Below are 26,209 nucleotides of genomic sequence, written 5' to 3' on the forward strand. Positions count from 1 at the left end.
TGGAGATCCCTGCCTCTCTGGGTATGTGTCCCAGGGGACACCACCCTCCTGGGGGAGAAGCTTTCCTTATGTGTGAGCCTCCCAAGCTGCAATCTGTGGCTGTTGTCCCTTGCTGCATTGTCTGATGCTGCAGGAGTTTGGCGCTCTCATGTCTATAACTGCCTTTCAAGCAGTCACAGGCTCCTGGTAGATGCCCCCTCTGCCTCCTTTTCACCAGACTACCCAAGCCCAGCTCCCTCCCCTCACAGGCACTGTGCTCCATGCCCCTAACCATTTTTGCAGCCTCTGCTGGCCCCCCTTCTGTTTTCCTGCATCTGTCCTGAACTGGAGGACCTAACGCTGGACACCAATCCTGGTGAGGCCTTACCAGCCCTGAACAGAGTGGGTAAAAATTGCTCTTCTGGCTCTGCTAGCCATGTGGCTCCTAGTGTAGCCTGTTTGCCTTACCTGCAATAGGAACATGCTTCTGGGTAATGGTCAGCCCGTTGTCTGCTGCAACCGCAAGCCCTTCTCAGCAGGGCTGCTGCCCAGCTTGAATCTCCCAGCCTGGCTGAATGCACGGGGCTGTGTCACCCCACAGGCAGAGCTCTACTCATCTCCTCCTTGAACACCACAAGGTGCTTCTTCTCAAGTTGACTGAGGCTCCTCTGGGCAGAAGTTCTGCCATTCATTACGGTAGCCACCCCCCCAGTTTAGTGTCACCCATGGCTATTTGTGCTCTTCACCTGAGGTGGACCCAAGTTAAACCTTCTTGGTGTTATAGTAGATATATAAACCATCTGGAGAGAGTATTTCTGCCTTGATCTGTCTGTGACGACAACCACATAAACAGGTATGAGCTGACTCCAACAGGACCTAAGTGTTTGCTGAGAAACACTGCTCTGTGCTCAGTGGTGAAGGCAAGCACAGAAACGCAGGGGAGGCTGGCCGCAAAGCTGTGCTTAGTGCTGATGCTGGTTTCTCCTGCCATTGCTTCCTGGCATCTTGATTGCTCTCAGATCAATTAATTGATCTGTTGAGCTTAGTCTACTTTGTATGATTGTGTTTCTTAGTCTAATTTGGCACTGACTTTTTCTGCTGTCATTTAATTGATGGTTATTGCATTAAGGCAATACTTCTCTGTGCCACCACCCTTGCCTCTCACCTCCCCTTCCTTCCTCTCTGACCCCTCTGCCCTTCAACCAACCTTTCTCTCACATCTCCCTTTTTCTCTTCCCAGCCCTATGCTCACAATACTCTGTATCTGACCCATTCCCCCCCGCCATTCCCTTTTGCGTTCGTCTTGTACCATCCACCCTTACTGCAGAATTGGCTTCTCTGATCACTCTACTCACTCAGCAGTGTTTGCTCTGTTCCTGACAGAGCCCATGCCCTCTGCAAGGCAGCCTGGGGGACCTTCCAAGGGCCTGGCCAACTCTTTCCCTGTACCCAGCAGGTGTAAAACACTGCTCTGGCAATTAATGTGTGGATACCATGCATCAAGGGCAACACTGGCTTTTAGGAGATGGCAGAGGATTGTAGCTTTGGATGAGTTGTGACAGATGCATCAACATAGCACTGAAATCTCTTAGTTGTGGGGACTGGCTCTGTCAGTTTGAGTGCTGACAGATCAGCGTGGTGCTCTGATCTGTTAACTTGCATATCCCTGCCATTAAGCACTGGAAAATGCAAAGACGCTCCCCTTCTAGCATCTCCCCATCCCTCTGTTGCCATAGGTGGCTTCTTGGCCCAAGCAGGAGAGGTTCTCTGGGGCTCTAACTCCAGCATGCGGCACTGCTCCCTAGGGATGCTTGGTGCAAGCACTGTCCAGGCTATGACCCTCCTGGTTTATGAACTTTCTCTGCCTTGCAGGAGACATCATTTCCAAGCTGTGAAATTGCAGTTGACACAAACGCTTTTGAGAGAGGCAGGAATTTTACTACAGATACTGTAGCTTGACAAATGCCTCATAACCAAGAGACCATCCGGGAATGGACAGGAGTAATTTAATCCTTCTCACAGTGCAGCTCAGGTGCTCAGACTGGAAATCGTGGTTATTTACAAATTACACAGGAACTTCATGTACAAAGGATACCTAAAGAGACACAGGTATACACTGATTTAAAAGAAAAAGGTCTGTTTGGGCATTTTGGGAAGAGAGTGGCACCAAAGCCTTACTTTAGGGTCAAGTGTGGAAGGTGCTGAATTAAAACATTAGAGATGATGCCCTGGGGAAGGGGGTATAATTCTGACTAGGATTCATTTGGCAACAGTGACTTTTCCTTGATTTCTTTATGTACAGATCCTTGAAAAATAGAAATAGCCCTAAATTCTTACAGCAACTTTCTTCCCCCTTTTACCTTCCAGTGCAAATATCTTCCTCTGCATGGACTTGCCATGCTGAACTGAAGCATCTGATCCTGAGCCATCTCTGTCCTCTGAGAGCTGTCTCCTTTTCAAATCGCTCTGCTGGGCAGCATGGGAGAACAGCTTGCTGAACCGGTAAAATGTGATGGTCAGATTTTGAAGAATCAGACTTTTGTGCTTGGAATCCTGAGCTTAGTTTTCCCTTCACTTCTGCTTCTTCGAGTAAGTCCTGAAAAATACTGTTCAGCCATTACTGAAGCATGTTGGTGGCAGGTGGGCAGCCATATGGAGGAGTCTCTGGTGGACTTCAGCTGCATAATGTTGCCCCTGCTAACAAACAGGTAGGCCATGCAAACACACCCAGGTGCTACTGTAAATCCCAGACTGCACCAAGCCCAAAATACAGACTAGCTGTATCCATGTTCTATGTCATTGGGAAGAGTATAGATGAATGAGGGGAGGTGGTTTAGGTTATCTGTTATACTGGCTGCATAAGTGCACAGAGATATAGTGCAAAATATTCCTGTAAATGAAATAATTGCGTTGTTATTTTGAGGTGTAGCATAGCGTGAATAACAAAGTAAATGTTAGGCCTCACTAATCAAATACCAACAAAGCTGGGTGCAAGTTATAAGTTATCTTGGGTAGCACACAGGTGATAATTACTGGCATTCATAAGGTTTTTGTGCATTACCCAGTTGTGCAAGGCTAAGCCCTAGCTCTGTGGTTGTGAATTGCATCCAGCAAACTTCTTGGTTACTCGGTTACTTACTTACTTGCTGGTTATTTTTAAGAATAAGAGAGTCTCCTCTGTGACTTCACTCATGCCTGCCCTTCAAACGGAGCAAGGTAGCCAAAGCCTCCATCTGTGATCAGATCTGACCTATGGGACGAAATCACATCACGCAAGCTGGCATTGTGATGCTGAATCCCCTCTGCAGGAGCAGAGCCTGCTGCACGCCTCAGTGCAGCCAGGGGAAATTGTTTTGCGTATGCTGTGTGTAATCTCATCTGGAGGTTATTGAGCGGGTAATCTACCTCCACAGGTGGCCCTCCACACACCTCTGCAGAGGAACCATTCAAGCTAAATTGCTCCCCAGCTCTCTGCCAATACCCTTCTCCCAGCTTAGGGTTTCTGTTGGGTCACTTTTCCTTAAGCATTTTTCATTAGGCTATGTTTTCATTAAGCAGCTAAATTAGCCATGCACAACGAGCCTTTCCTCAGGCCTGTGCTTTCCAAATGTATTAAAAAATATAGCTGTGCTGTGTATTACAGCTGCTCAAATCAAAATATTTCCTCTGGCACAAGAGAAGGTGGTGTGCTTAGCCATGTGAGTTTAGATGGTTCAAACTCATGCTGGCTTTGTGTTCGCAGATTTTACCTTTCCTCCCCCTCTAAACAATCTCTAATTTTATGACTAAGACTTTTTTAAGTATTCCCTTTTCCAACTTCAGTATTAAAAGAAATATTTAGTCCACCATCAAGGACTGCAAACTGGAGCAAGAGACCGTTCTGTTCTGGAGAAGAGAGAGAGCACTTAATACGTAAGGAGGAGGGAGCAGTTGTTTTAGCCCTGTGGTCCTTTCATGCTGCTGCATGAGCCCTAGTGCATTTTTCACAGGTTTTTTGTTTCCAATTATTGGTTATTCCTCTTGTATGAGTAAGTGACTCGCTTCATGCAAGGCACAGTAACTGGAGATCCGAAGGAAAGGCATGCTCTACTTACTGGCAGCGCATGCTGCCTACCCAAGGGAAACCTGGTGAAGCCTTCATCCATAGTTAGCACGCTAGAACGACGCATTACCTGTTATCAGGAACAGCAGACCCACAACGTGCTGGGTGAGGCTTTCCTCCCAAAAGAAGCTGACTGCTGCCACGATGCACCCGTAGAGAAGAACAGCTGTAGCCGTGCCCAGGAATCCAGCCATGATCCTTCTCAAGTCTGTTTCCACCAAACCCAAGAAATTAAGAGCAGGTGTTGCCACGAACAAGCCTTCCACCGCAGGAGGAAGCGGAGAGACACCTAGAAATAGCCACAAGTGCAGCTGGCCCAAGCCAGGTAGACGCACAGTAGGAGTAATCCCAGACCTACGAGTGAGTACCTGTAAGTAGAAAGTGATGCTGTAACAAGGCTGCTACAAACTAGCGGTTTTGTAGTTGTGCTATAAACTTCCCACTATCATATGAACCATATAATCATAGGGCTTCAGCCATATGACCTTCAGGATGTGGGCGCAGCATCGTTTTGTGCAGATACACCGTAATATACTCTTTGTTCTCTATTTCCTTGTAGAGTTTAAATTTAAAGTAACTTGGATGGATAGAAATGCTCCGGTTTCTAAATACCGGGAAGTTTCCATGCAGACAGGTTCTGCCATAATTGTTTAGCACGTGGCTGTGGAATAATTGCTGGAGGTGACTTAGAAATTAAACTTATATTCACACTTTTAAGTAAGGCACAGCAGAAGCTGTCTGGGTGGAGTGCAGCTGGCATGCAAGGAATCCATTTCACGGAAGTTCCCTAGGCCTGCAACCTTAGATTTCAGGGCAACTTGGTGTGTTGGCTCTAAGAGGAACTGCCCGGAGGGTGGAGCGGTGTGGAGACACCACGGCCAGGCTCTGTGATAATATGGGAACTTGAAGGTACCACGGAACCGATAAACTGCATATTTGCTACCCTGGGCCAACAGTCTGTCATGTTTTTGACAAAATGCTGTCCTTTTGGTGAACTTTGCTCATAATAACATCGTTATAATACCAAAACACACCTCCATTCCAAAAGTTACCTGCCTCCAAGGTGCGACCACCCCTCACGGAGCTTGTGCTTTGAATTTTTCTAGTTTATACCTTTAAAAGATAAGCGAGAAAATTTTACACCAATCCTAACAAAAGTATGTATGCCTAGAGTCACTCAAGCTCCACCTGAAAGGTAAAAAATAGTATAAAATAACTTGAGAGAGAGAATGTTAGGAAAGATACCATCATGTACCACTCTGACTTCTGGGATCAGTCAACAGGCTGAGCCTCTCTTCCTCCCCATCAGGATGTCTTTGGGTAAGATTCGAACACTTGGTTATACCAAGTGCTTCACCGGGAAACTTAGGAATCTCTATAGAGTCGCTTTATATCTTTTAGCGCGTTTGTAGCTGGCGGTGTTATTCATACTCTTGGTATTTGCATGTGCTTTGCAGACAGTGAATTTATCACCAGTAATCCAAAAGAACCTGTGTATCTGTTGCTTTAATAAACTGCACTCTTCATTGATCTAGCCATGATAGTTCTCCTTGAACGCGACCAGACTCTTTAAGTGTGGCCGTGGTAGTTCATGCAACATGACTAGACTGGAGGTGTATCACGTTATTTGTGAATCCGTAATTGTGATAGTTCAATACACTGTATGCGACCAGACTTATAATGCTGTCAAATTACTTTAACACTGTCGCCTTAATCAACTTTGCTGAGCTGTTTCAGTGAAAACCCTGAGAGGGCTCTGACAGGCAAATGTTGACTCTGATGGGTGGCTACATATACCGTCCTTAGAAAAATAAACTGTTGACCAAGTTTGAGACTAAGACTAGACTTAGCCTCACCTACACTCCTCTCTGAGAAGGAGTTTAGAAAGCAAGGGGGTCCTGCCTGAACCTCATGACTCAACAGGAGGATCCCCCCCCCAGCCACTCCTCAGACTCTTACACGACAGTAACTTTTAATGCAACAGTGGCTTCTGTCATCAGCTTCTGACATGTCTCCTGCTGGACCTTTTCCAGTACACCAGAATGCAGGTTTTCAAGCTGATGTCTGCAGACCCCTGGAGAGGTGAGGGGAGAGATGATCTGCCTGTGAAAGGTGGCTAAGAGCAGGTTACATTCAACAAGCTTGAAAACCCTGTGTGTGGTGTTCATGCTTTCCTGGACCAACTGTAGCAGCCTGCAAGTAAAAATGAGGGTGAAAATTGCTGATGGCTGGGCCCTGGTGAGATCCTGCCTTCTCTGCCCCCTCCTCTGCAAACTAGTGTCTCATTGCTGCGTTTTTCACATGAAAGGGAGAGCACGAGCCGTGAGCCTCACCAGGGAGGAGTGGGCCATGCTGAACACTTACGGAGCAGATACCATTCATCCTAGTGGATCATCTTCACCAGGTTGAGGGGGACGTGGCGCAAGCCTACCGGCTGGGAAGAGTAGTACTTGATAGCAGTGCATCTCTGAGCAATGCCTGCTGGAGAGAAAGATGAGGCATTCCCATACCAGGTAACCAAAAACAGCACCGGTCTCCCCTCCCAGCGCTGGGAATTACCCCCCTTTCCCACAGCTAGTCCTTGTGACCTGCCTTCCTCCTCCCCATCCTTCTACCATGTGCTCAGCTCCTGCCCACCCTTTCTCCTCTGAGGAATCAGCTCTGCCCAGCTTCTCCCAGTACCAGCACCCATGTCCTGGATCATCTGGAGACCACCAATAGCCGGCAGCATTTGTAAAACATTATCTATTTACTCGGGAGCCTGACTTCTTCCCTCCCCCTTGCCCCTTCCAAAAAGATACTGCTGCTCTCTGAAAGACACAGGTGAGTATTTCCACACAGAGATGTAGAAACATGGGGAAATGCTTACTACTGGCCTGTGGAAGCAAAGGCAATCCATGTTTTTCCTCTCACGCTATGCTCGTGCCTCTCCTGGCAAAGACAAAACCTTCCCAGAAAAAGCCTGCGCTGCAATAGGAGAAACAATGCTCTGACTTATGGAAAATTGCAGGCAGGAACCCTGCCTGCTGGGAGCTGGCTATTGCTAACTTCTCCCAAGCAGCCCATGCTGGCTGGTGGCAGCGCTGGCTGAGCCATGGAACTTGCAGGGGAGAGGAAAGGAGGGGGGGAGACGGGCTGGACCTCACTCAGGCTTTATTTTTTTTGCAAGAGGGGAGGTGAAAAAAAGAAAAAAGGAAAAAGCAGTGCAGGGGTCTGGCTGGATTCCAGTTGCCACATGCTGCACCACTGATCGGTATCCCCAAAGGGCCAGCATTTGGCAAACATCATGGAGACGTGCCCTACCTTGCCCCTGCAGCCATCGCTGCCCTGGGGCACCATTTCCTTAAAAAAAGGCATTTTTGCCTTCTGTGTTCTTCAAAGAGCAAATGCCAGCATGAGCTGTCACTGGCATCTTGCTCCTCAGCGTGACACCACGGAGGTGGCTGCTTTAAAAGGCAGTCTCAGGCTGTGCAGCTGCTTACAGGTAAGCTAGGCATGCAGTGCAAGGGGTCTCATTGTGCGTGGGTGCCCTTCCTTGAGCCAAGATGCTGGGTGCTTGGGAGGGTGGGGCTGGGCTTGTTCAGCTGAACAGGAGCAACAAGCAAAAGGCATCCTAGAACAGACAGGAGTTGACGTGGGTTGCCACAACGAAGTGGTACCCAAGAGATGCTGGCTGTGGTCAGGAGGGGCCGGGGGACAGACAGCTGCTCTAGGGAGGCATTAAAGAGGAAGAGAGTATAGAAGAAGCCAAGTCTTCACACTGTTGGCATCATAATGGAAAGATTTATTTTCTTTTTTCTGTGAAGCACAACATAAAAGTCTCATGTTTGAGGAGAGGGGGAAAAGTGTCCAGGCTCCACTACTGCTTTTTTACATTCTTAGAGTCATCCCTAAAACTTTGAGGCTTAGCTCTTCTCCCTGGACATCAGGAGTGACTTCAACAGGAGTATATCAGGATGGGACTTGTGTACGTGAGCCTCCCACATCTGGAGCTAAATGGGCCCTCTAAATTTCAACTTTCCTTCATACGCTTCCTTTGGGGCACAGCTTACGACCACAACCAACCTGCCCTGGGTCTAACACAAACCGCAGCTCTTCCCCTGACCAAGGCAGCCTTCAGCATTCCAGAAAACACTTGCCTGCCTCCATGTCTGATCCCACCGGGCTCAAGCAGGTGCTCTGTGGCCCCTGTAAGGACACCCTCCCTCTCGCAGCAGCTCCATAAGCAAAAGGGACAGGCTGGCTCCAGGCTACACCTTCCCTCAGCAGCACCAGCAGATGCAGTGCCTCACCCTTTCATTTGGCATGGAAAGATGCTGGAGGGGTGGGAAGAGGTGTCCAACTGTGGCAAATTGCATTGGCATCACCTGGCTGGAGCCTGCCAATGCACGCCAGCCGAGGAGCCAGTGCTCCTGCTTCAAGCAGTGGACAGGATTTAGGGCTGTAGAGTGTGAAGTGGCATTTTGGATCTAAGCAGCAGCAGCAGGATGGATGGGTTGTGAGCGCAGCTGGAAATAACAAGGCATCCAGCCTCAGCAAGGCATTTTCTGTGGCTGTGGGGTGCCACTGACTACAGCTGGGGCTCATGATCCCTGGAGGCACAGCAGTCAAATATCACAGCGAATCCCCCACCATCACCAGAAGAACTCTTAAAGCAAGAGCATTGGCTGAACTGTCACAAAAATGTTTAACACCCAAATGCAGTTTTATTGAATTCCTTTGACCTTTGTGAGTGGTGCTGAAGAGGAGCCCAGTCTGCCTACCTGCAGGATACAGCTCAACTGTCCTTCTGTAGCCACATCTAAGGAACAGGAGGAAAAAGAGAAAGCAGGAGAAGTTGCCCCAAAGCTTGGGGGAGCAAATGATGCCCAGTACCCCTTTGATCCAACCTGTTTCTGAAGGCAGCGGAGGGCACATCTCTCAGCTCCATCTGTCTCTTTTACCAAGGAGAAGGGACACAGACACTCCCAGAGAAACCTGTGGGTGTTTTTACAAGAACAAAGGAAGTGCAGGCAGCTGCCGTGGATAGAAAGCAGGATTTAAGGGGAAAAATAGCCCTGTTTGCTTCATTCATAACCATTTCTACCCAAGCAGAACTTGGCAGGGACATAACATGGGAACAATGATAACTCCTTTCCCCTCTAATGAGATAGAAATGAAGACTGAGAGGCAAAAGCAGGTGGCTGATGAGGTTATCGGTGCTCCCCAGCAGGATGTCCGTGAGCCTTTCTGGGCAGAGCTCAAACTCCCTGGCATTTTTTTCCGTAACTCATTCAGAGCTGCTGCTACTCCCAAACTTGTCACAGAGCCCAGTCCCCTTGGATCAGCTCTCAGAGCATCTGTGGCAGCCCTGTCCAGCTAATCTACACCTGCTGCCTGTCCGAGCTCTTCCACAGCAGAAAGCAACACAGCGAGCCCCAAAAACCTCCGTCATGTGCCAGGAAAAATCACAGCAGCCTGAATCCGATTCTGGCAGGTTTAAGACTGTCTTACCTGTGAAAGCAAAAGTCATAAAAATGAAACCAAGGACAGGGGTGCATGGCCCATGGCAGCTGGAGGGACAAATGCACCAACAGACATTATGCAATTTCACAGCCATCACTGCTACACCTGCTAAAGCTCAACCCCTTCAGCTCCTTCTCTGCTCTGATAATCACACATTGAAATGGGGCCATGCCCAGCTCTCTATTCCCACGCACCTTCTCAGCAGAGAGGAGGGTCCCCCATGCCATCCTTGGCAAGGCAGGGCCAGCGAGCAGACGGTGCATCTTTGTGCCCAAAGTCGCCCCTTATCCCACTCTTTTTATTTCACCCATCAGTCACTGGCAGCAGGAGCGTGGTGGGAAAAGCTGTGCCTGGTTCACCGGCACAGAGCCCAAGAGGTACCCTAGGACCACACGCCGCAGAGCCACGTTCCAGGGGTTTCACCTCTGGGGAGAAGGGTTCTCACAGCTATCTGGCACTTGTTACCCCCGCGTGCCTCCTCCACGCTGGAAACCCGTGTGCAAGATGGGAGCGGAAGTGGGACTGGCGTAAGAGAGGGGGGGTGCACGTCACGAAATAAGGGGAAGTGGTCCCGCGGATGAGGCGAAGATGTTGCCCGGCCAGGGTGCATTGGATATGTGTGCACAGATGCTGCGCCAGTGGTGCAGGGGACTGGCAGGTGCACAGTGTGGTGCAGATGTGGGGCATCCGTAACGCGTGGTTCCTGTGCCCCGTTGGGGAAGGACAGATACCCCACAGGAGCCGGCAAGGGCCCTGGGAGCTCCCGCGGGAGCTGGCACGGAGGCTGCGAGCAACGGGGCAATGCTGGGATCCCAGCGGGGTCCCAGTTTTGTGCACTGGGGCGCGGAGCGCCGGGTTCCCACGCACCGAGGTGCGGGGAAGTGCCCTGTCCCAAACTAGAGACCAGGGGCGGGGCACCAGGGGAGAGGGGAGATGGTCCCCGGTGCACAGGGACATCATGGGGGGGTCCTTGGGCTCCGGCTGCTGCAGGGGCCCCCAGCTGCATGCACAGAGGGGCGGGCTCTGAGGAGGGGTCCCCACCTGCATGCACAGGGACTGGTGAATTTGCGGGTCCTCAGCTGCATACGTGGGCTCCGGGGATGGATCGCGGTTTCCGTGCCAAGGGGCTGGCTCTGGGGGATGCCGGCTGCATGCTCGGGTGCTGTCTTTTGGGGGGGATCCCAGTGACCGTGCACGGGGCTGGCTTCTTCGGTCCCCGGCTGCACGCACAGGGGCTGAACCCGGGCAGTCCCGGAGCTGGCAGCGCCGCTCACCCCTGCGGACGAGGCTGTCGAGGCGGGAGTCGATGCCCAGGTAGCAGCAGGTCCGCCACAGCCCTGCGTGCGTGGCGAAGACCGGCCGGGCGCAGCCCGGAGGCGGTGGCGGAGGGAGGAAGGGGCGGAGCGGTACGGGCGGCCCCCAGGCTCCTTCGCAACCGCTGCCGGTGCTGCCGCGGGTCGGTGTCGAGCGCCGCCACCAGCAGCCCCAGCGCGCACAGGCGCAGGCACAGCCTCGGGGCACTGCCCGCTGCCCGGCATGGCGGAGGCGGAGGGAGGTGGCGAGCGCGGCCCTCTCCTCGCACATCCACCCGGAGCCGGGCGCAGGGACACCGGGGCGGGGGCTGGGAGCTCCGTGGGCGCCGGGGCGGGGCAGCATACCGCGGGACACGGGAACCGGGTGGGACGCCCCGCCCCGCCGGACCTCGAGTGGGGCGGGGCGGGGCGGGGCGGCGCGGCGGGCGCATGCGCAGGAAAGGGCCACCCCACCTTGTGCCAGCCCGCGCAGGCGCAAGGGGCACCGCCCCGCCCCGCTCCCCCGCGGCGACCCTTGCGCCTGCGCGGTGTGGAGGGACGGCGCCATGTTGTCAGAGCGGGCCGGGGGGAGGCGGTGAGCGTTCCGGTGACGGATTCGCTTCCTCTCTCCTCACCCTCCCCTCCCCCGGCCCGGGGGGCTGCGGCCGAGCGGGGCCTCCCCCGGCACCATGAGCGGCGGTGGAGGTGGCGGGCGGGTGTGCGACCTGTCCCGGCGTAACCCCCAGGAGGACTTCGAGCTCATCCAGCGCATCGGCAGCGGCACCTACGGCGACGTCTACAAGGTAGACGCAGCACCGTGGTCCGGGGGTGGGGGTGTTGTCTCTCCCCCCCTCCCACGGTGGTGGGTTCCGTTGCCAGGCAACCGGGTCGGCCCCTCCCTCCCCCCCCAAATTTGAGGGCGGCTTCCGTTGTCAAGCGATCCCCCTTTCCCCCCCGGCCCTGAGGGGGCTCCTGCCGTTGCGGGCGGCAAGGTCGCCCCGCATTCTCCCCCGCTAGCGGAGTCTACCCTGTCGCACCGGCCCCAGTCCTGGTGGGAGCGGGTGGGCTCCCGGCCTGGCCGCTCCCGGCCTGGCCGTCCCCGGCTCCCCTCTGGAGGGACCCTGCCCCAAGTGCCTCTCCCTGTCGCCGGCCTGGCCGCGTCTCCGGCTTGGCTGGCCCGTGCGAAGGGGCGCCCCCGGGGGCCGCGTCGGTGCTTGGGGGCGGCCGGGCCCTGCTGGGGGCGCGGGGCTGGCGGTGCAGGACCGCGGCGCTCTCCCGGCTTCCTGCGGCCGCGGAGCCGCCCCGGGAGCCGGTTCTTGCCGCTGCTGGGTGCCGGCTTGGGCGTCTCTTTCACGGGCGGAGGCTGGGGGTCGGCTCCTCTCCAGATCGAGCCGGGGGCTGTGGGGGTGTGGGAAGCGCACGCTTGCTCGCTCGTTTCTAGCCCAAATATCACTTTAAATCGTGTGCCTGAAGGGCTGTTCATCCCGGCTACTGTTTCCGTCTTGGGTGGAAATACCAGTGTTTTGTGCTTGTGTCTCTGTAAAATGTGAGGCTGACCAGTCCGAGGGCAAACTGGGGAGTCAGGAAAAACGTAGTTAGGATCAGAGTCTTTCACGATCCTGTCCTAACTTCAGAAACGTAGGAAAAGCAAAGCTAAAGCAACAGCAGCCGAACGTAAGTTTGGCTGTTTGGGCTTTATAGTGTACTTGTTGACATCTTTCTCTGCTCTGCAGCGTATGTTGTTATTTGTGTATCCAGTTGAACTCTTGCCTGATGGGATGTGGCAGCCTGTCCCTCAGGTAGGATGACACTGTTTGTACCTGCTCCTGTTTGGTGACAGAGCAGAGGGGAGAATTGAAGTTTGTCCTGTGCGGCCTGTTGGAAGCATCACTTTAACCGTGTGCTTTCCAAGTGTCTTCTGGTCTGTTTTTGTCATCACAGGGTGGGTGTGTGTGTTTAAGAAAACTTGTATTGGTAGGCAGGACTGTAGGGAAACATTTAGAGCCATTCCACAATTTGAGGTGCACAAAACTGGCGCTGATGCTGCCTTTGACTCTAAGTAAATGCAGCTAGAATGAAGTCCTGTTTGGGTTGGGGCGATTTTGGTTTAATCTCAGCTCACTTAAATGTTATGAAAGTTTTGGGACCTAAATCCTCTTGTTACTGTGCTCTTAGTGTGCTAACTCCCTGCTTTATTAATTGTTTAATTGAAAGGGGTTTTTGTGTTGTTTTCCCCATCTTGCTAGCTTTCTTCGAGTGAGTGTGTACTATGCTGATGTTTTAATTATCCAAGTCTATTTGCCTTATGCTCTGTTTTTTTGCTTTTCTGCAAACTGTTGTCTTGATGTGCTCAGCTCTATTTCTGTTGCAGTTTTTAACTGACATATTGACTCTGTGATATCTTATCAATCAGATTTTTTTGGTGCTCCGTACATTATTTTGATGGATGTGAATTAGCCAAGTCATCAGTGTTTGTCGTTTAATTTTAAGGATGTTACCTCCAACCACAGGTGAATATTTACATTTGCAATACCACTATGCATCTGAAAGCTGTTAAATTTCATTGGATTTGTCAAGGTGTTCTTGATGATTATCGTACTTACATTGCAGTAGCCTTCAGTTTGGTGCTCTGTGAGTGGCCAGTGTTTGGCACTGCTTGTGACTTACTTGTTTGAGGCACAGAAGTTCTCTCCTCCCTCAGAGTGGATTTGTTTATGTTTACAATCTGCCTGTGACAGCTGAGATAGAAGGTGATATATCAGGACCAGGATACACTAGGCTGGTATTTATTTCTTCTAGGTGAGAGACAGGTAAGTGCTTTCTGATTACATTGTGGACAGTGTAGGGAAAATGAGATGTGCTTTTCTCCTGGATGGATTATTGCCTGTTTCATTTTGAGGCAAGGTCTTGCCCAAGGTGCCTTCAAAGTGGAGCATGAAAATAATAATGAAAGCTGGTTACTTTTAACGTGACAAAGAAGTAATATAGTGTGTCATCCATGTGTGAGCTTACTAGGGCTTTATCTTAAATTTGTGAGGAGTTTCATAAAGCCTCTTTCATTTGCTTCATCCTGTCATCTGTAGGTGAACTTTGTGGTTGATGAAATAATTGTGTGAAGTTGAGATTAGCTGTGTGATGATGGTGCTCATCAGTGGTGGGATTTCAGCAGAGTGGATCCAAGCACTGGATGTACTTGGGAAGCTTCAAACTCTTCTTTGTAAATTGTGTTTTTTTCCCCCTTAGCAGGGAGAGCCATGTAGGGAGGTGTTTCTGCTGTTAGTAGGTTGGGATTATTGCCTTAATAAGATGACAATCTTGTTATGTTGACATTCTTGCTAAATGCTGACCTTTCTGTAACCTGCTTTTCTGGCAAAGTGCTGAGGAGCTGAAAGCAGAGCAGACTGGCATCTACTGCCTTGCTCTGTTTTAGTTGAACTGAGCTACAATAGGGCATGGGTTAAATGTTTGAGTTGTTTAAGAAAATAAATTATATATTTAAAAAAAAAAAAAGCGACAGAGTCTCTACTCTGGACATCTTAGAATTTGAAGTAAGAGCCCACGGTGCAGACTGAACTACAGAGACACAAAGGGAACAAGGATACAGGTCAGATTGAGATGATCCTGCTGCTATGAGTCCTGCTGTTTAGCTGGTACCTGGAAAGGTGCTAGTGCACCACAAGTAGGGATTTTTTGGCTTAAAACAATATTTTTATAATTATCTGCCCTCCCACCCAAGTTCAGCTTTCAAAGAGGCCTTGGAGAAGATGATAATGAATGCATTACAAGAAAGGTAATGCACAACTTGTTCATGCCATTAGCTCTAGAGCCAGATATGCACAGTCAACAATGAGTCTTCTAACTAGCACCAGTGCAAGTTTGTTGTAGGAGATGAAGTGTTATCTGAGTTGCTTAGTTCTTAATGTATCCCAGGGACATAAACACTGGACATAACGCTGTTTTCAGTGAGGGTCTGAAAGAGAGAGGATGTTTGGGTTTTAAAAATTTGTTTCAGTGAAGCTGTGTTGCCACGATAGATAGCTAAATCGTTAATATTACAAAGTTCTTCTTAGAAGTTGAATTAAAACACAGGAGTTTAAATCTATTCCCTTGTCCAGAGATGTCTCCCCTCAAGACTGCTAAAGTTAATGGTGAAACTGAGTTACTACTTTGTAAGATGGTTGATGGATCCGTAACAAAACATAGACAGATGGTCTGCTAGTAGTGTTTTTTTGGAGTTGAATATTCTTGAGTGTTGCGTATCACATTTTCATTTGAATGGTTTTGTTTTCTATGTCTCAGTAAACTTACTTGTCAAGTAATTTAGCTTCATCTAAAGTCTAGGTTAGAGACTGATAGCAAAATTGCTTTTCTGATTGCAGTTAGATGTCAGGAAAATTATTGAATTTCACTGTCTGTTTCTGTCAAATATTCTTGTCCAAAATGACATCCGCTAGAAAGGGTGAAAATTAGTTATGCTGTTGTACGAGTCATTTCTGTCTTTCGTGTTTCTGTATTTCACTGTTGCAAAGAATTTAATTGTGTAGGGTGGTCAGCAAAGTGTAAAAGAGGAGTTACGGTTTTTTGGTTGTGAAAAAGAGACACTGTACTGTCCTGTTCAGTTTCAGGAAATATTCCTAGAGTTAAATTAGGTGGTTACTTAATTTAGTTTGCTCTGTGTTTACTCCATCTCTCATTTAGAAAGACTTTTCTGTCTCTTGGTATGAAATTGCCATTCTAATTGTCCCTAGTCCCAGGCCCCCTGTAATTTATGCCATTCTTTTAGGGTCTGGGTTACAAGTGCTGCACGTGATATTCTGACAGAGACCGTATTAACAATAATGCTATAATTTTCTTGTTTGCCCCAATCCTAATACCTTTGGTTTTAGTAGTAATTGCACATAGATTTGAAGTATATTCTGAGGCAACTGTAGGTCCCTTTCTTTTTTTCATATGATTAATTTATATTGCAGCATATCTTAAACCAAAACAATGCTTTTTTTCAGTAAAGGTTGAACTTCATTTGCCATCTCCCAGGTCATTCATCTAGTGTGGGTGGACCCTTCCAAAGATTTTCAGCATCTTACTAAAAGAAAGGCCTTTCTTTTACTTTCCTCTTTACTGAAATTCAGATAGTTGTGATAATTAGTGAGATTATTGTTCCTGCAAAGGTATCTGTTATACCATGTCTGCCTTATTTCAGTTCTTTTTGTCATTTATGGCTTCAGCCAGTTAACAAATGAAGACACAGAACTTGGTAGGGTGTGCTTTGCTTGGTGTCTCATTTTAAAAAAGAAAAAGCCTGATTTTCTGCTCCCCAGCCCTTTGGCATGGGCGTTGGTTTTGGTGAGGGAAGTCATGTATCTACCAGCTCAAATGCTTCATGCTGAAACTCTCAGATTCTGTGGGTATCTCTCAGGAATACCTGGTGACTGTTACTGCTTTCTGCTGTCAACTGTGTTTCGGAGTGTCTGATTTCTGATAGTGCTCCTATGTGTTGCTGGAAGAGAATGTGTCCAGAACAGACGAACCTGAATTTTGATAACTCCCATTTTGCAGAGTCCTATGCACAAATCTGTTCTCTCCATGTCCATGCCCTTGTTCCTCTTTCCTGGGGTGATCCAGTAAGGCATCAATTCTTCTACAGCTTTGCTGCTTCTGAAATATTGAAACTGTGCCTTTTAGTTGTATGCTTTTTTGATAGGCATTTTAAGTCTTCCTTTCTTCTTGATTGACCTTACAGCTGTTGAAGCTCCTTTTGACTTTGACAGGAATAAATGTCTGTGTTTTGAAGGCTCTATTTCAGCTTTAATTGTCTTTTGATACTTGCCAGGGAAGCAGAGAGGTCTGGTTGTTTTGCCGTCCTGTATTTACTGCACTAAGTACTACAGGGCTTAGTTACTGTGACTGTGGTTTCCTTAACCAGTAATCCATGCCTTGTGTAGGGATTTCTGTTTGCCTTAGTTTCAGATCTTTTTGTTTAACATCACCTTTATCAAAACATTGCTTTCTGAAATTGTAGCTGTAGTGTTTTGTAGCTGTATCAGGCCTCCTACCAGAATGTGGAACCTAATTATTTTTAGCATAATTCTTAGTAGTTCAATTCCTGTTAATTACATCTGTGACTTCATAGGGTGGGCTGAACTGATGCAACAGCTCACTGTTGCCTGAGAGGGGCGATTGCCTACCCTGCACCTGGCTGCCTTGCCTACCCTGCACCTGGCTGCCTTGCCTACCCTGCACCTGGCTGCCTTGCCTACCCTGCACCTGGCTGCCTTGCCTACCCTGCACCTGGCTGCCTTGCCTACCCTGCACCTGGCTGCCTTGCCTACCCTGCACCTGGCTGCCTTGCCTACCCTGCACCTGGCTGCCTTGCCTACCCTGCACCTGGCTGCCTTGCCTACCCTGCACCTGGCTGCCTTGCCTACCCTGCACCTGGCTGCCTTGCCTACCCTGCACCTGGCTGCCTTGCCTACCCTGCACCTGGCTGCCTTGCCTACCCTGCACCTGGCTGCCTTGCCTACCCTGCACCTGGCTGCCTTGCCTACCCTGCACCTGGCTGCCTTGCCTACCCTGCACCTGGCTGCCTTGCCTACCCTGCACCTGGCTGCCTTGCCTACCCTGCACCTGGCTGCCTTGCCTACCCTGCACCTGGCTGCCTTGCCGCTTACCTCGTGTTAGCTCCAGCACTTGGCATGATGCCTAGGCCGGCTTGGTTAGCTAACCTGTCAGAAAACTAACCAAAAAAAGGGAGGCAGGTGGGTTTCTGCTGGCCTGGAGAGTTGAAACGGCTGCTGGGGGAGTCCTGTGGGTTTGAGAGAAGCTGAATGGGAGGACCCTAGGGCTGGAAGCAAAGGGATTGGGAAGCCATTTGGGTGCATTTTCCTGTACAGTGGAGCTAATCTGGGTCAGGAAGCCTGTCTGTGCTCTGGGACCAGTTATCCCATGAAGCAGCAACTTTTTTAGAAATCGCTGGTCTGCATTTTGTTCAACAATTCACACAGGAAGTAGTCAAAAGCAGAAGCGCCCTGTTGTTACTGTCTTAGACTTTGATTTTTGGCCTAGTTTTTGTTGCAGCATTATACACTTTATAGTACCAGCTTCCATTTGAAGGCCAAATATGAACTTGGCAAGAGATTTACCTCCTTGGACCTTGGATTTTATGTTTATACTGGTTCAGCTGCACAGACCTCTCCTTCTCATGAATCTGCTGTTGTTGCATATATTAGGGGCAGTGCTAAATACTAGCCTTGCTCCTCCTTTTCTTCTTTCCCTTCCTTGTCTTTTCAGACACACACCGTGCATGTCTTTTTCTTGCCAGTTGTCTCCCAAATAGAGCCCATCTGAGTACTGCCCCACTCCATTGCTGTTTCCTTTTCTATTTCAGAGTAATTGGGTCTTTCCAGTTGTGAGGCATTTTGGTTAATAAATTTTTGTATAATGCAATGACAACAAAACCTGGATTTTTCTAGCTTTTCTTTCTAGTGGGTGGCAGTTTTTTATACAACATTTTGATCTGATATCCTATGGTTGTCACAGAGACACTAGTAATTATTTCCTGTTTAATTAGGTAGTGCTTCTCCAGCTTGACTTAGTGGTTGGTGGATTTTTTTTAAACACCTCCTCAGATATGGCAATGTAGATATCTGGAAGCGTATCGTTCTTTTAGCTACTGGTAGAATGAGGATGTCTAGATGGTTTTCCAGAGCAGACATTGTATAAATGCTGTAGACATTTAGTAAAGTGACTGCATGTAGATGCAGGCATTGTAGGCCAATTTTTGCTTCTGGAAAACCTGTGTAATGCATTCCCATTGACATAGTGAAACCTGCATTTGAAGGAATTAGTTGCAGGCTCCTGCTCATGGAAACAGGGATGGGAGGAAAAACTCTTGGCTATTGCTGTTAACCTCATCATCAGAAAGGCTGGGAGTTACAGCACTTAAGGTGCAAGTGGAAACAAAAAACAAATGTGTGTTTACTTACGTGAGCCCCTCTGAAATTTTTGATTGCGTTTGCCAACTCAAAAATACTTTTTTGAAATTTTTCGTCAGCCAGCTACTCCTTATTAATGCTCTAATCTCAAAACCCATAAGTAATTGGCAACTTTAGTGTGATTACGCTAAATGAAAGCATAAGGCAGTGTCCTTGACATACTGAGCTATTGTATGGTACGTACGCACGCACCCTCAAAGTAAGAGTTGGAGCCAGCTCCAACCCATGTTGTACCACATGTGGTACTTCAGTCTTTCTCCGTCTCTCATTCATGTGAGCTTAGGCAAGGAATTGTTTCATAACTGATGATTTCAAAGGTATTTGATGAGATCTAGTAAAACATCTTAGGGGTACTGAATCCTCATCCTTATCCTTTGCAAGGAACCCTTGTGTCACCACAATCGGAATAGTCTCTTTTTTATATATTCAGATTAACAAAGGCAATTGATACTCTTACCTGTGGCAAGACCTTCAATGCTAACAACCCAAATGAAATAAGATGCAAAGTGATAACTTATTCAGATCATCAACTTCAAGTCCTGTTTTCTTAAGTAACAATTCATGCCCTTCAGGAGCTGGTAGCCTGCTGTTCCTGAAGGCATTGGTGACCTGCATTAAATCAGATTTTGCTCCTCCTTTCTGGCTTTCATGAGGCCAGGCTGACACTGGTCCAGAGAATGGCCAGCTGGCCAAACAGTCCCACTACTGCTGGTGTTGAAGAAAGGAAGCAATGCCGAAGCTGAAGGTGAAAAGACATGTTTGTTCTTTCTTGCCCATGATTTTCAACAGTTCTTCAGCATCCTGTTCTCCAAATAAGAAATCCCTTTGTGATGGGAGGGGGCTGAATCAGCCACAAGGTGTGGAGAGCGCAGGTTTGGCAAGGCTGGCTGCTGCTCGGACCCTATGCCTTTGGCTGGGCTTTTGCATGTCCTGCTCCAGATGTACCTATGGATGTATCTGTAGATTTGCCTGTCTACTACTGATAGTTTTTTGGCATCATATTTGTGACCGGTATCCTCATATGTTTTAATTAGATTTGTTCCGAAATTATGGTTTAATTAGATTTGTTCCGAAATTGTCACTAGCTCCTACCCACCTTCTTTCTTGGCTTTCGATGCCATAGCATTCTGCAGAGCGTAGTGACCTATGGAGCCATAGTCCGAGAAACAAATTTCTGACAGCTGAACACAGTATTGTTAAAAAGAAATAAAAGAAAAGCAATTTTTCAAACATTTTTTGCTAGACTAGCAATGTCCCTAAAGCCTGTGAAATTTCTTCAGCATGGCTTGCACATCCCAGCTGCATGCAGGATGCATAACTTCAGGATCTCCTCACTTGTATCCACTACAGTCGTGTCTCATTGATTATCTTGCTAGTACAAGTTGCCCCCAAACAGGTCTTTAAGTATTAACAAGACTCCCTGATGAGCTCAGCTCTTCGTTAAAGCTTTAGTAGTTTTTCTTGTTAATCTTGAAGGTTAAAAAATGCCGACCTTTGATTCGTGAGCATCTTGCCTGTGTGTTTGTTTCTTGCTATGAAAAGAATGTGTTGGGAAAAGAAATAAGGATTAAAAATCTTCCTGGCACCATGGAAGCATGAGCTTTCTCATGTGTTGTCTTCATTCTCTGGTACAGATAAAAGGAACTCCTATTTTTGCTGTTCTTAATGTCTTTGCGTCTTTGTTCCACCATACAGTGATGAGCAGAGATCCTGCTACCATCAGTGGGGTGGGCCAATAATGACTTGCAGGGAAGGCTGCCAGAGAAAATTCATTTTTTAACCGTTCTTTCTGCAATCTATCTATCAAGTTTGGACTACTCTTTGACTTTTATAGGATTCCCCCGGTCTCAGGATCTATCCATAACTGTCTGCCTGCAAATTACTTGCAAATGCCAGTACTCCCAGCATTGCAGAAGAGCATTGCCACACCAAGGAACAGTGAGGGGTTTGAGATTGGCTGTGCTAGGAATGACCTGGGTGGATCTCTAGACACCGGAGTACACTCTGCATTTATTTCCAGACTTTATTGCTGGCTATAAAGGATTGGAGAGGGGATCTCAATAAAAGGTGTGAGCCCTTGAGCCCCTGAAGCGACTTAAATTAGACCATTAGCCACTATGAAGGTGGGCACCTATCTGCATCATTAAATTCTGTAATTCTGGCCTTTTTTGATTTGAAAGTGTATGGGGGGAAAAGGCAAAAGCAGGACTGGTCTCACCTTTTGTGCCCTGTGAGGGGGTAGAGTGGGCACAGCATTCAGTGCAGCGGCGGTCCAGCACAGTGCAGCTCTGGGTACCAAGAGTCCCCTGGGGAGAGGAGAGGCGAGGCTGTAGCTGAGCATCCTTCAGGAGCTGCTGCTTCGGTGCTGGGGAGCAGCTTTGCTGTCCTCTCCCCATAGCTGGGTGCAGGGGCATGGAAGTATCCCGAAAGCACTGGGCAAATGCCTCCCCAGTTATCAATCAGTAGTCAAATGCAACAGTTCTAGAAGATAAATTATTATTGTCATAATTTATGTTGCTTCTTAATGGCTTTTTAAAAATTTAGCGTCCTTGGTTACTCAGTAGTGCATAGGCTTTAGCATGACAGAGCCCCGTACAAAATGCAATTAAGCTGCTGAGTAATTGCTGCTGAAGTTGGCCACAGAGCTGCTGTGTATACGAGGGCAATGCTTTCTACCTCTTTTGTTGCTGGCTTGTTTTCTTCGCACCCTTGCAGCAAGGGGAGGATGCTGGTGCTGGCAGAGAGTAAGGACCAAGGGGCACGTAGCGAAATGAGCAGGAAGCGTTGCATTGCTCTTGTGGGAGTCTTGGAAGCAGTCACGTATGCTGCAGGGTGCAGCCCTTGGTGCTCCCTGGGCCCTGCTTGTCTGCTGAGATCTGTGCATGTTAGAACTGCTTTGCAGTCGGTATCTCAGTGGTCGGTTTGTTATGGAATTTAAAACAGAAGTACAGCGTGGTGGAGGACTTGGGTAATTTAGGACTGTTGTGTGGCAGCGCAAGGTTTCCTGAGCATACTTAAAGCTTCAGATCTCAGTACAAATTAGCTGCCTAGTGGGGTTTTTTTGAGATAGCCTGCTTTGTTGTTAGAAAAGAAATTCAGGAGGAGAGGTTTTGTTGGAAGAGTGCTTCCTACAAACGTGTACTGGAGAAGAGCATGCTAGCTACAGAATTCTTGCTGTTGGGTTCACTGTCATTAAGCATAGATGTGGATTATTTTAAATACATGTTTTGGGTATAACAGAACTCAATAATGATGCTTATCAAGTGCAAATATATGCTGTAAGCCCAATAAAAAAATAAATGCATGGTGTATCTGGAAAAAAAATTTCCAGCCTTGCATGAAACGTAAATATACAAGATGTTTTAATTTATTGGCTCTTCCTGACATTGGTTTTGCTTAAAAAAACCAAAAACCCCAGCAAGTGGTCTCACTGTTTTAAACCTTGTGTATCTCAGTTGCTCTTTCACTCCATGTTGTCAGAGAATGTCGAGTTGAGAATGCAGAGCTGGTTGCTGTGTTCTGCTCTCTAAATATTCTTTTTTTTTTTTTTTTGGTAGGCTCGAAATGTCAACACGGGTGAGCTAGCAGCAATTAAAGTAATAAAACTAGAACCAGGTAAGTGTTTCTTAACTGAAATAGGCCACAGAAACTAAATATTTCCATGCTTAAGATACAATTGTGCAAAATCAATGGAGTCCACTTATTGAAAGAAGGGATGACTGTTGCCTTTTAGCATAGGACAAAATACACTGTTCTAGGAACTAACAAGCATGATAAGCAAGGTGTGAGAGGAAAAAATGTAACTGGAGAACAGTTAAAGGGAAGCTGACTAAACTTTCAGTGAGAGTTGTGGTTTGTTTTTTTTCTTCAGTACTATGTTTTCAACTCATGTGATACAAAAACCTGTATAGAACAAAAGAAATGAGGAAGATAGCAAGGCAGAAAACACACCTGGAGAGAGTGCGGAGAAATAAAAAGAAGGAAGGGTGTAAATAAAAGGGAGAAATAAAAAGAAGGAAGGATGTAATAATAGGTGAGCATTAGTATCCAGGACCTGAGTACATTTCCTGAAATTCTCTTGGAGACTCTGATGAAGACATCATTGTATGCTAGATTTGTGCTTGAACTGTGCCTATGTTGTGATTGCACAAAGTACATATGCTCTACAGATCAGGTAACAGCCTGCAAGTGCTGTTCTATTAGTATGGCAAGACTTGTTGAAGGAGAGTACGGTAATCTGGGAAGCAAAATATCCAGACTTTTTGTTTAACTTGTAACAGTTGGTGTTGCGTTTTAAGATGTAATGTTGGGGAGGGACATATTTTCACTGCTACCTGGTTTGATCCTTAAGGTCTATGCAGGCAAGAAGGGAAAGAAGTTGCTACTTTCTTCCATTTTTTTTTCTCTTTCAATTCTGGAAATGATTAGGAATGTTGTGTTTATATAATGCATGGACATTTAAAAAAAAAATTCAAGACAGGGCAGTATGTTACCGTGTAGTTCCAAAAGTGTATATTCATCACACTTCTTTTATTCCTAGTCAAAGTTGTGGTCTCAGATTCTCTTGTCTAGTTTTACTGCTTTGGCTTTTCATGTCAGTTCTCATTGCCGGAGTACTTAGCTGTGCACGACGTGGGTTACCAGTCCAGCTAAGACGAGCAGTTGTGCTGTGTCTCCCTGTGGAACTGTAAAGATAAAACAAGGAAGGAGACTTGTGTAGTGGGGAAAGAACCATAGCACTCAGCAGACTCAGATGATGTCAGCCTTTAAAATAATGTAACTTTTTACTTACTTGACTGTTTCCACTCTCAAAAGTATGATGATGTCAGCCTTTAAAATAATGCAACTTTTTACTTAGCTGACTACTTCCACTCTCAAAAGTATGAAGTGACTTGGTTGAAAAGAGTGTTGTATGGGTTGTGCTGAGTAGGACTCAGAATTGTGCTGTGTGTGTTCGCTGAGCTGTGGACAGAGCCTGGGGTTGCACTGCAGCTGGGGAAACTTGCCCTTGTGCTGTGTTGATGGGGCCAACAACTGGCATCTTGCAGCTGAATCAAGTATTTGTGGCAGCCTTTGGCTACCTGAGTGGTGCCCAGGGAATGTGCTTTAGCTGCCCGCTGTTTGCACAGCAAGCTCAGTTTCTCTCTGTGGTTGCCACTTCCAGTTGCAGCAGAGGCTTGACTCACAGCTTCAGACGGGCAGTGTCCATGTTCCAGAAGTGTGGCATTGGCTTTCTTTGCAAGTCTTGGAGCTTAGGGGAGAGTGTGAAGGCTAAGGGTGAATAATGTTTAGGCACTTCCTCTAAAGCTTATGCTACTTTATGATTTTGGATGCAATGAAAACACTGGTCAAATACTGGAGAAATTACGTCCTTTCACAGAGACAACTGTCTGTATGTGAAAACAATTTCTCGTTTGCTCTTCAGTGTTTGCAGGTCTAGCCAGGATACAGCAAGCCATCAGCAATACAGCATGGGTAGGAGACAGTCTGTTGTGATGTTAACTTGCAGCGTGTGGTTTAAAATTTGCTTTCCGGTAAATGAAATACATGTGAATATTGGATTTCTGGTTAAAAAGTCCCAAATGGTAGGTCACCAGTATGTTGATGTCTTGGGAGAAACTTAAACCATATTTTCTTAGGTAATAGCTTGGCCAGTTCTCTTGGTATTTGTTGTGTTACATTTGAAATTTATTAACAGCCATATTTGAGATGTGATTTTGGGTTGCCACGATTGGTAAATATGAGCTTAGTGTCTGTATTCAACTTTTTAGACAGTAGCTTTGGCTTCTGGTTGAAAAGCTCTTCTGCGTTATGCGGAAGCATGCTACAGCAGTACACGAAAAGGAGAGTTTTGACATACTTTGCATTTTCCTGTTTCTTCAACTTGCTTGTAGACTCTCTTAAGATATTCATGAAGTTAAATGGTTATTTTAGGCCTTCAGGCTTCTTTTACCTATGAAGTCCTTGAGGTGAGTAAGAATGAGTTGTTTTTTGTGAACTGTGTATATCTAGTAACTAAACAGACTTCAGAAGAACTTCTTCAGAAATAAAATACTAGACTAGCTATGATTTGCCCTTAGGACTGAAGAAATTTCAGAGGAGCCCCAGTGTAAGATACTGAACAGCAAGGGAGCATTTGACAAGTATTTCTTAAAAAAAAAAAAAAAAAAAAAAAAAAATTAAAAAGGCTGTCAAATATCTGTTACCAGCATTCTCTTACATCTTGATGTCTTTCTCGCCTTCCCTCTTTAACTTGCTTACAAAATCCCTGCACACCACCCCCAAACCAAAAATGTCTCTCTTGGGTTTTGAATTTCACACATGATTTTCTCAGTGTACACATCTGGTAAGAACCTTTTCTGGAAAGACAGGTACAACTGAGGTACCACATAGTAAGACTCAGATAAATGCCACATCTATGTCAGTGTTTTATATGGACATACGTTATGTACAGTCCATAAATTTAGGTGCTTACCGAGTTTACTGAAAAGTTGCAGCAGCAGCGTACTATTGGATGATTTTGCTCAGGAAGACGATCTAATGGGTGTTGAACATGTGGCCAATAATAGCAAAGTTTTGTCATCTTTTTAAGAACCTGGGCTATTGGCAGGACGTATGCAAATGGACACAGTGGGGTCTTGTGGGGAAAGTAAAGACTAGAAAGAGCTATGGCCAATATCATAAGAGGTATCAGATAGCAGATGTGAGGTCCATCTGTCCCAGAATAAAATTTCTTAAGAATATAGTTACTTATTGCTAAGCCCTTGCTAATAAATATTGATTTACAGCTGCTTTATATGTCTGTGAAACTGGCAGATAATTAGTTTTAATTACTCAAAATGTTTATTTTATAAACATGTACTGAAAGTCTAGTTGAGATGTGAGTATGAGCCAGGCCAATGAAAATATTAATTCTTCTGCTTTTCAGGAGAAGATTTTGCTGTTGTGCAGCAGGAAATCATTATGATGAAAGACTGTAAACATCCAAACATTGTTGCTTATTTTGGCAGCTATCTCAGGTACAGTTTCTTTTGCTCACTTAAAAATGCCTCTCTATCTCCTTGTAAAGTACAGGTCTATAAGGTGACTTTGGCAAAATATAATTTATCAAAGAAGTATTATCCACTTGTATATTTTTTTCATTTAACTTAAAATCTATTCTGTTTACTACAGTGTCTCTCTGTAAATAATGTGTCTCAGCAAAATCTTTCAGTGACGATATAGTCATGTTTCCTTGGAAATGAGTTGTCATTTAAAAGCTTTGAATTTAATACATAAATGGAAAATTAAACAGAAGTATGACAAGTATGAAGAAAGAGTCTGTGTATATAGTATCTTTT

At 47.0% G+C, this 26,209-nt stretch overlaps 2 protein-coding genes across 16 annotated transcripts in view; one reads left to right on the forward strand and one right to left on the reverse strand.

Annotated features, from left to right (window-relative positions):
• Positions 1-1,968: 1,968 nt before the first annotated feature.
• On the reverse strand, positions 1,969-11,270 carry TMEM178A (transmembrane protein 178A). Of its 5 annotated transcripts, none has more exons than XM_072857202.1 (3): positions 10,628-11,270; positions 4,152-4,449; positions 1,969-2,575 (listed from the first exon to the last, which is right to left on the reverse strand). In XM_072857202.1, exons 1-3 carry the CDS (start codon positions 11,240-11,242, stop codon positions 2,511-2,513), a joined length of 978 nt encoding a protein of 325 aa, XP_072713303.1. In that variant the 5' UTR covers positions 11,243-11,270; the 3' UTR covers positions 1,969-2,510. The 5 variants fall into 5 exon arrangements, 2 of the variants coding, with proteins under 2 accessions (XP_072713303.1, XP_072713302.1); XM_072857201.1 differs by having other exon boundaries at positions 1,969-2,869; XR_012041709.1 differs by lacking the exons at positions 1,969-2,575; positions 4,152-4,449 and adding an exon at positions 6,448-6,559 and having other exon boundaries at positions 9,575-11,270.
• A 158-nt stretch (positions 11,271-11,428) lies between these two features.
• MAP4K3 (mitogen-activated protein kinase kinase kinase kinase 3) overlaps positions 11,429-26,209 on the forward strand; it is a 91,431-nt gene continuing 76,650 nt past the window's right edge. For 6 of the 11 annotated variants that reach the window (XR_012041711.1, XM_072857203.1, XM_072857204.1 and 3 more), the window contains exons 1-3: positions 11,429-11,681; positions 22,427-22,484; positions 25,798-25,888. Coding sequence is in view for 7 of the 11 variants with exons in the window: in XM_072857203.1 (XP_072713304.1) it covers positions 11,568-11,681; positions 22,427-22,484; positions 25,798-25,888 (263 nt within the window). In the remaining 4 variants the exon portion in view is untranslated. Of the gene's footprint in view, positions 11,682-22,426; positions 22,485-25,797; positions 25,889-26,209 lie in introns of those variants that run through there. The other 5 variants (XM_072857209.1, XM_072857210.1, XM_072857211.1 and 2 more) reach the window with 5 other exon arrangements.

This window comes from Ciconia boyciana, chromosome 3 (assembly GCF_034638445.1).
Source record: "Ciconia boyciana chromosome 3, ASM3463844v1, whole genome shotgun sequence".
NCBI lineage: Eukaryota > Metazoa > Chordata > Aves > Ciconiiformes > Ciconiidae > Ciconia > Ciconia boyciana.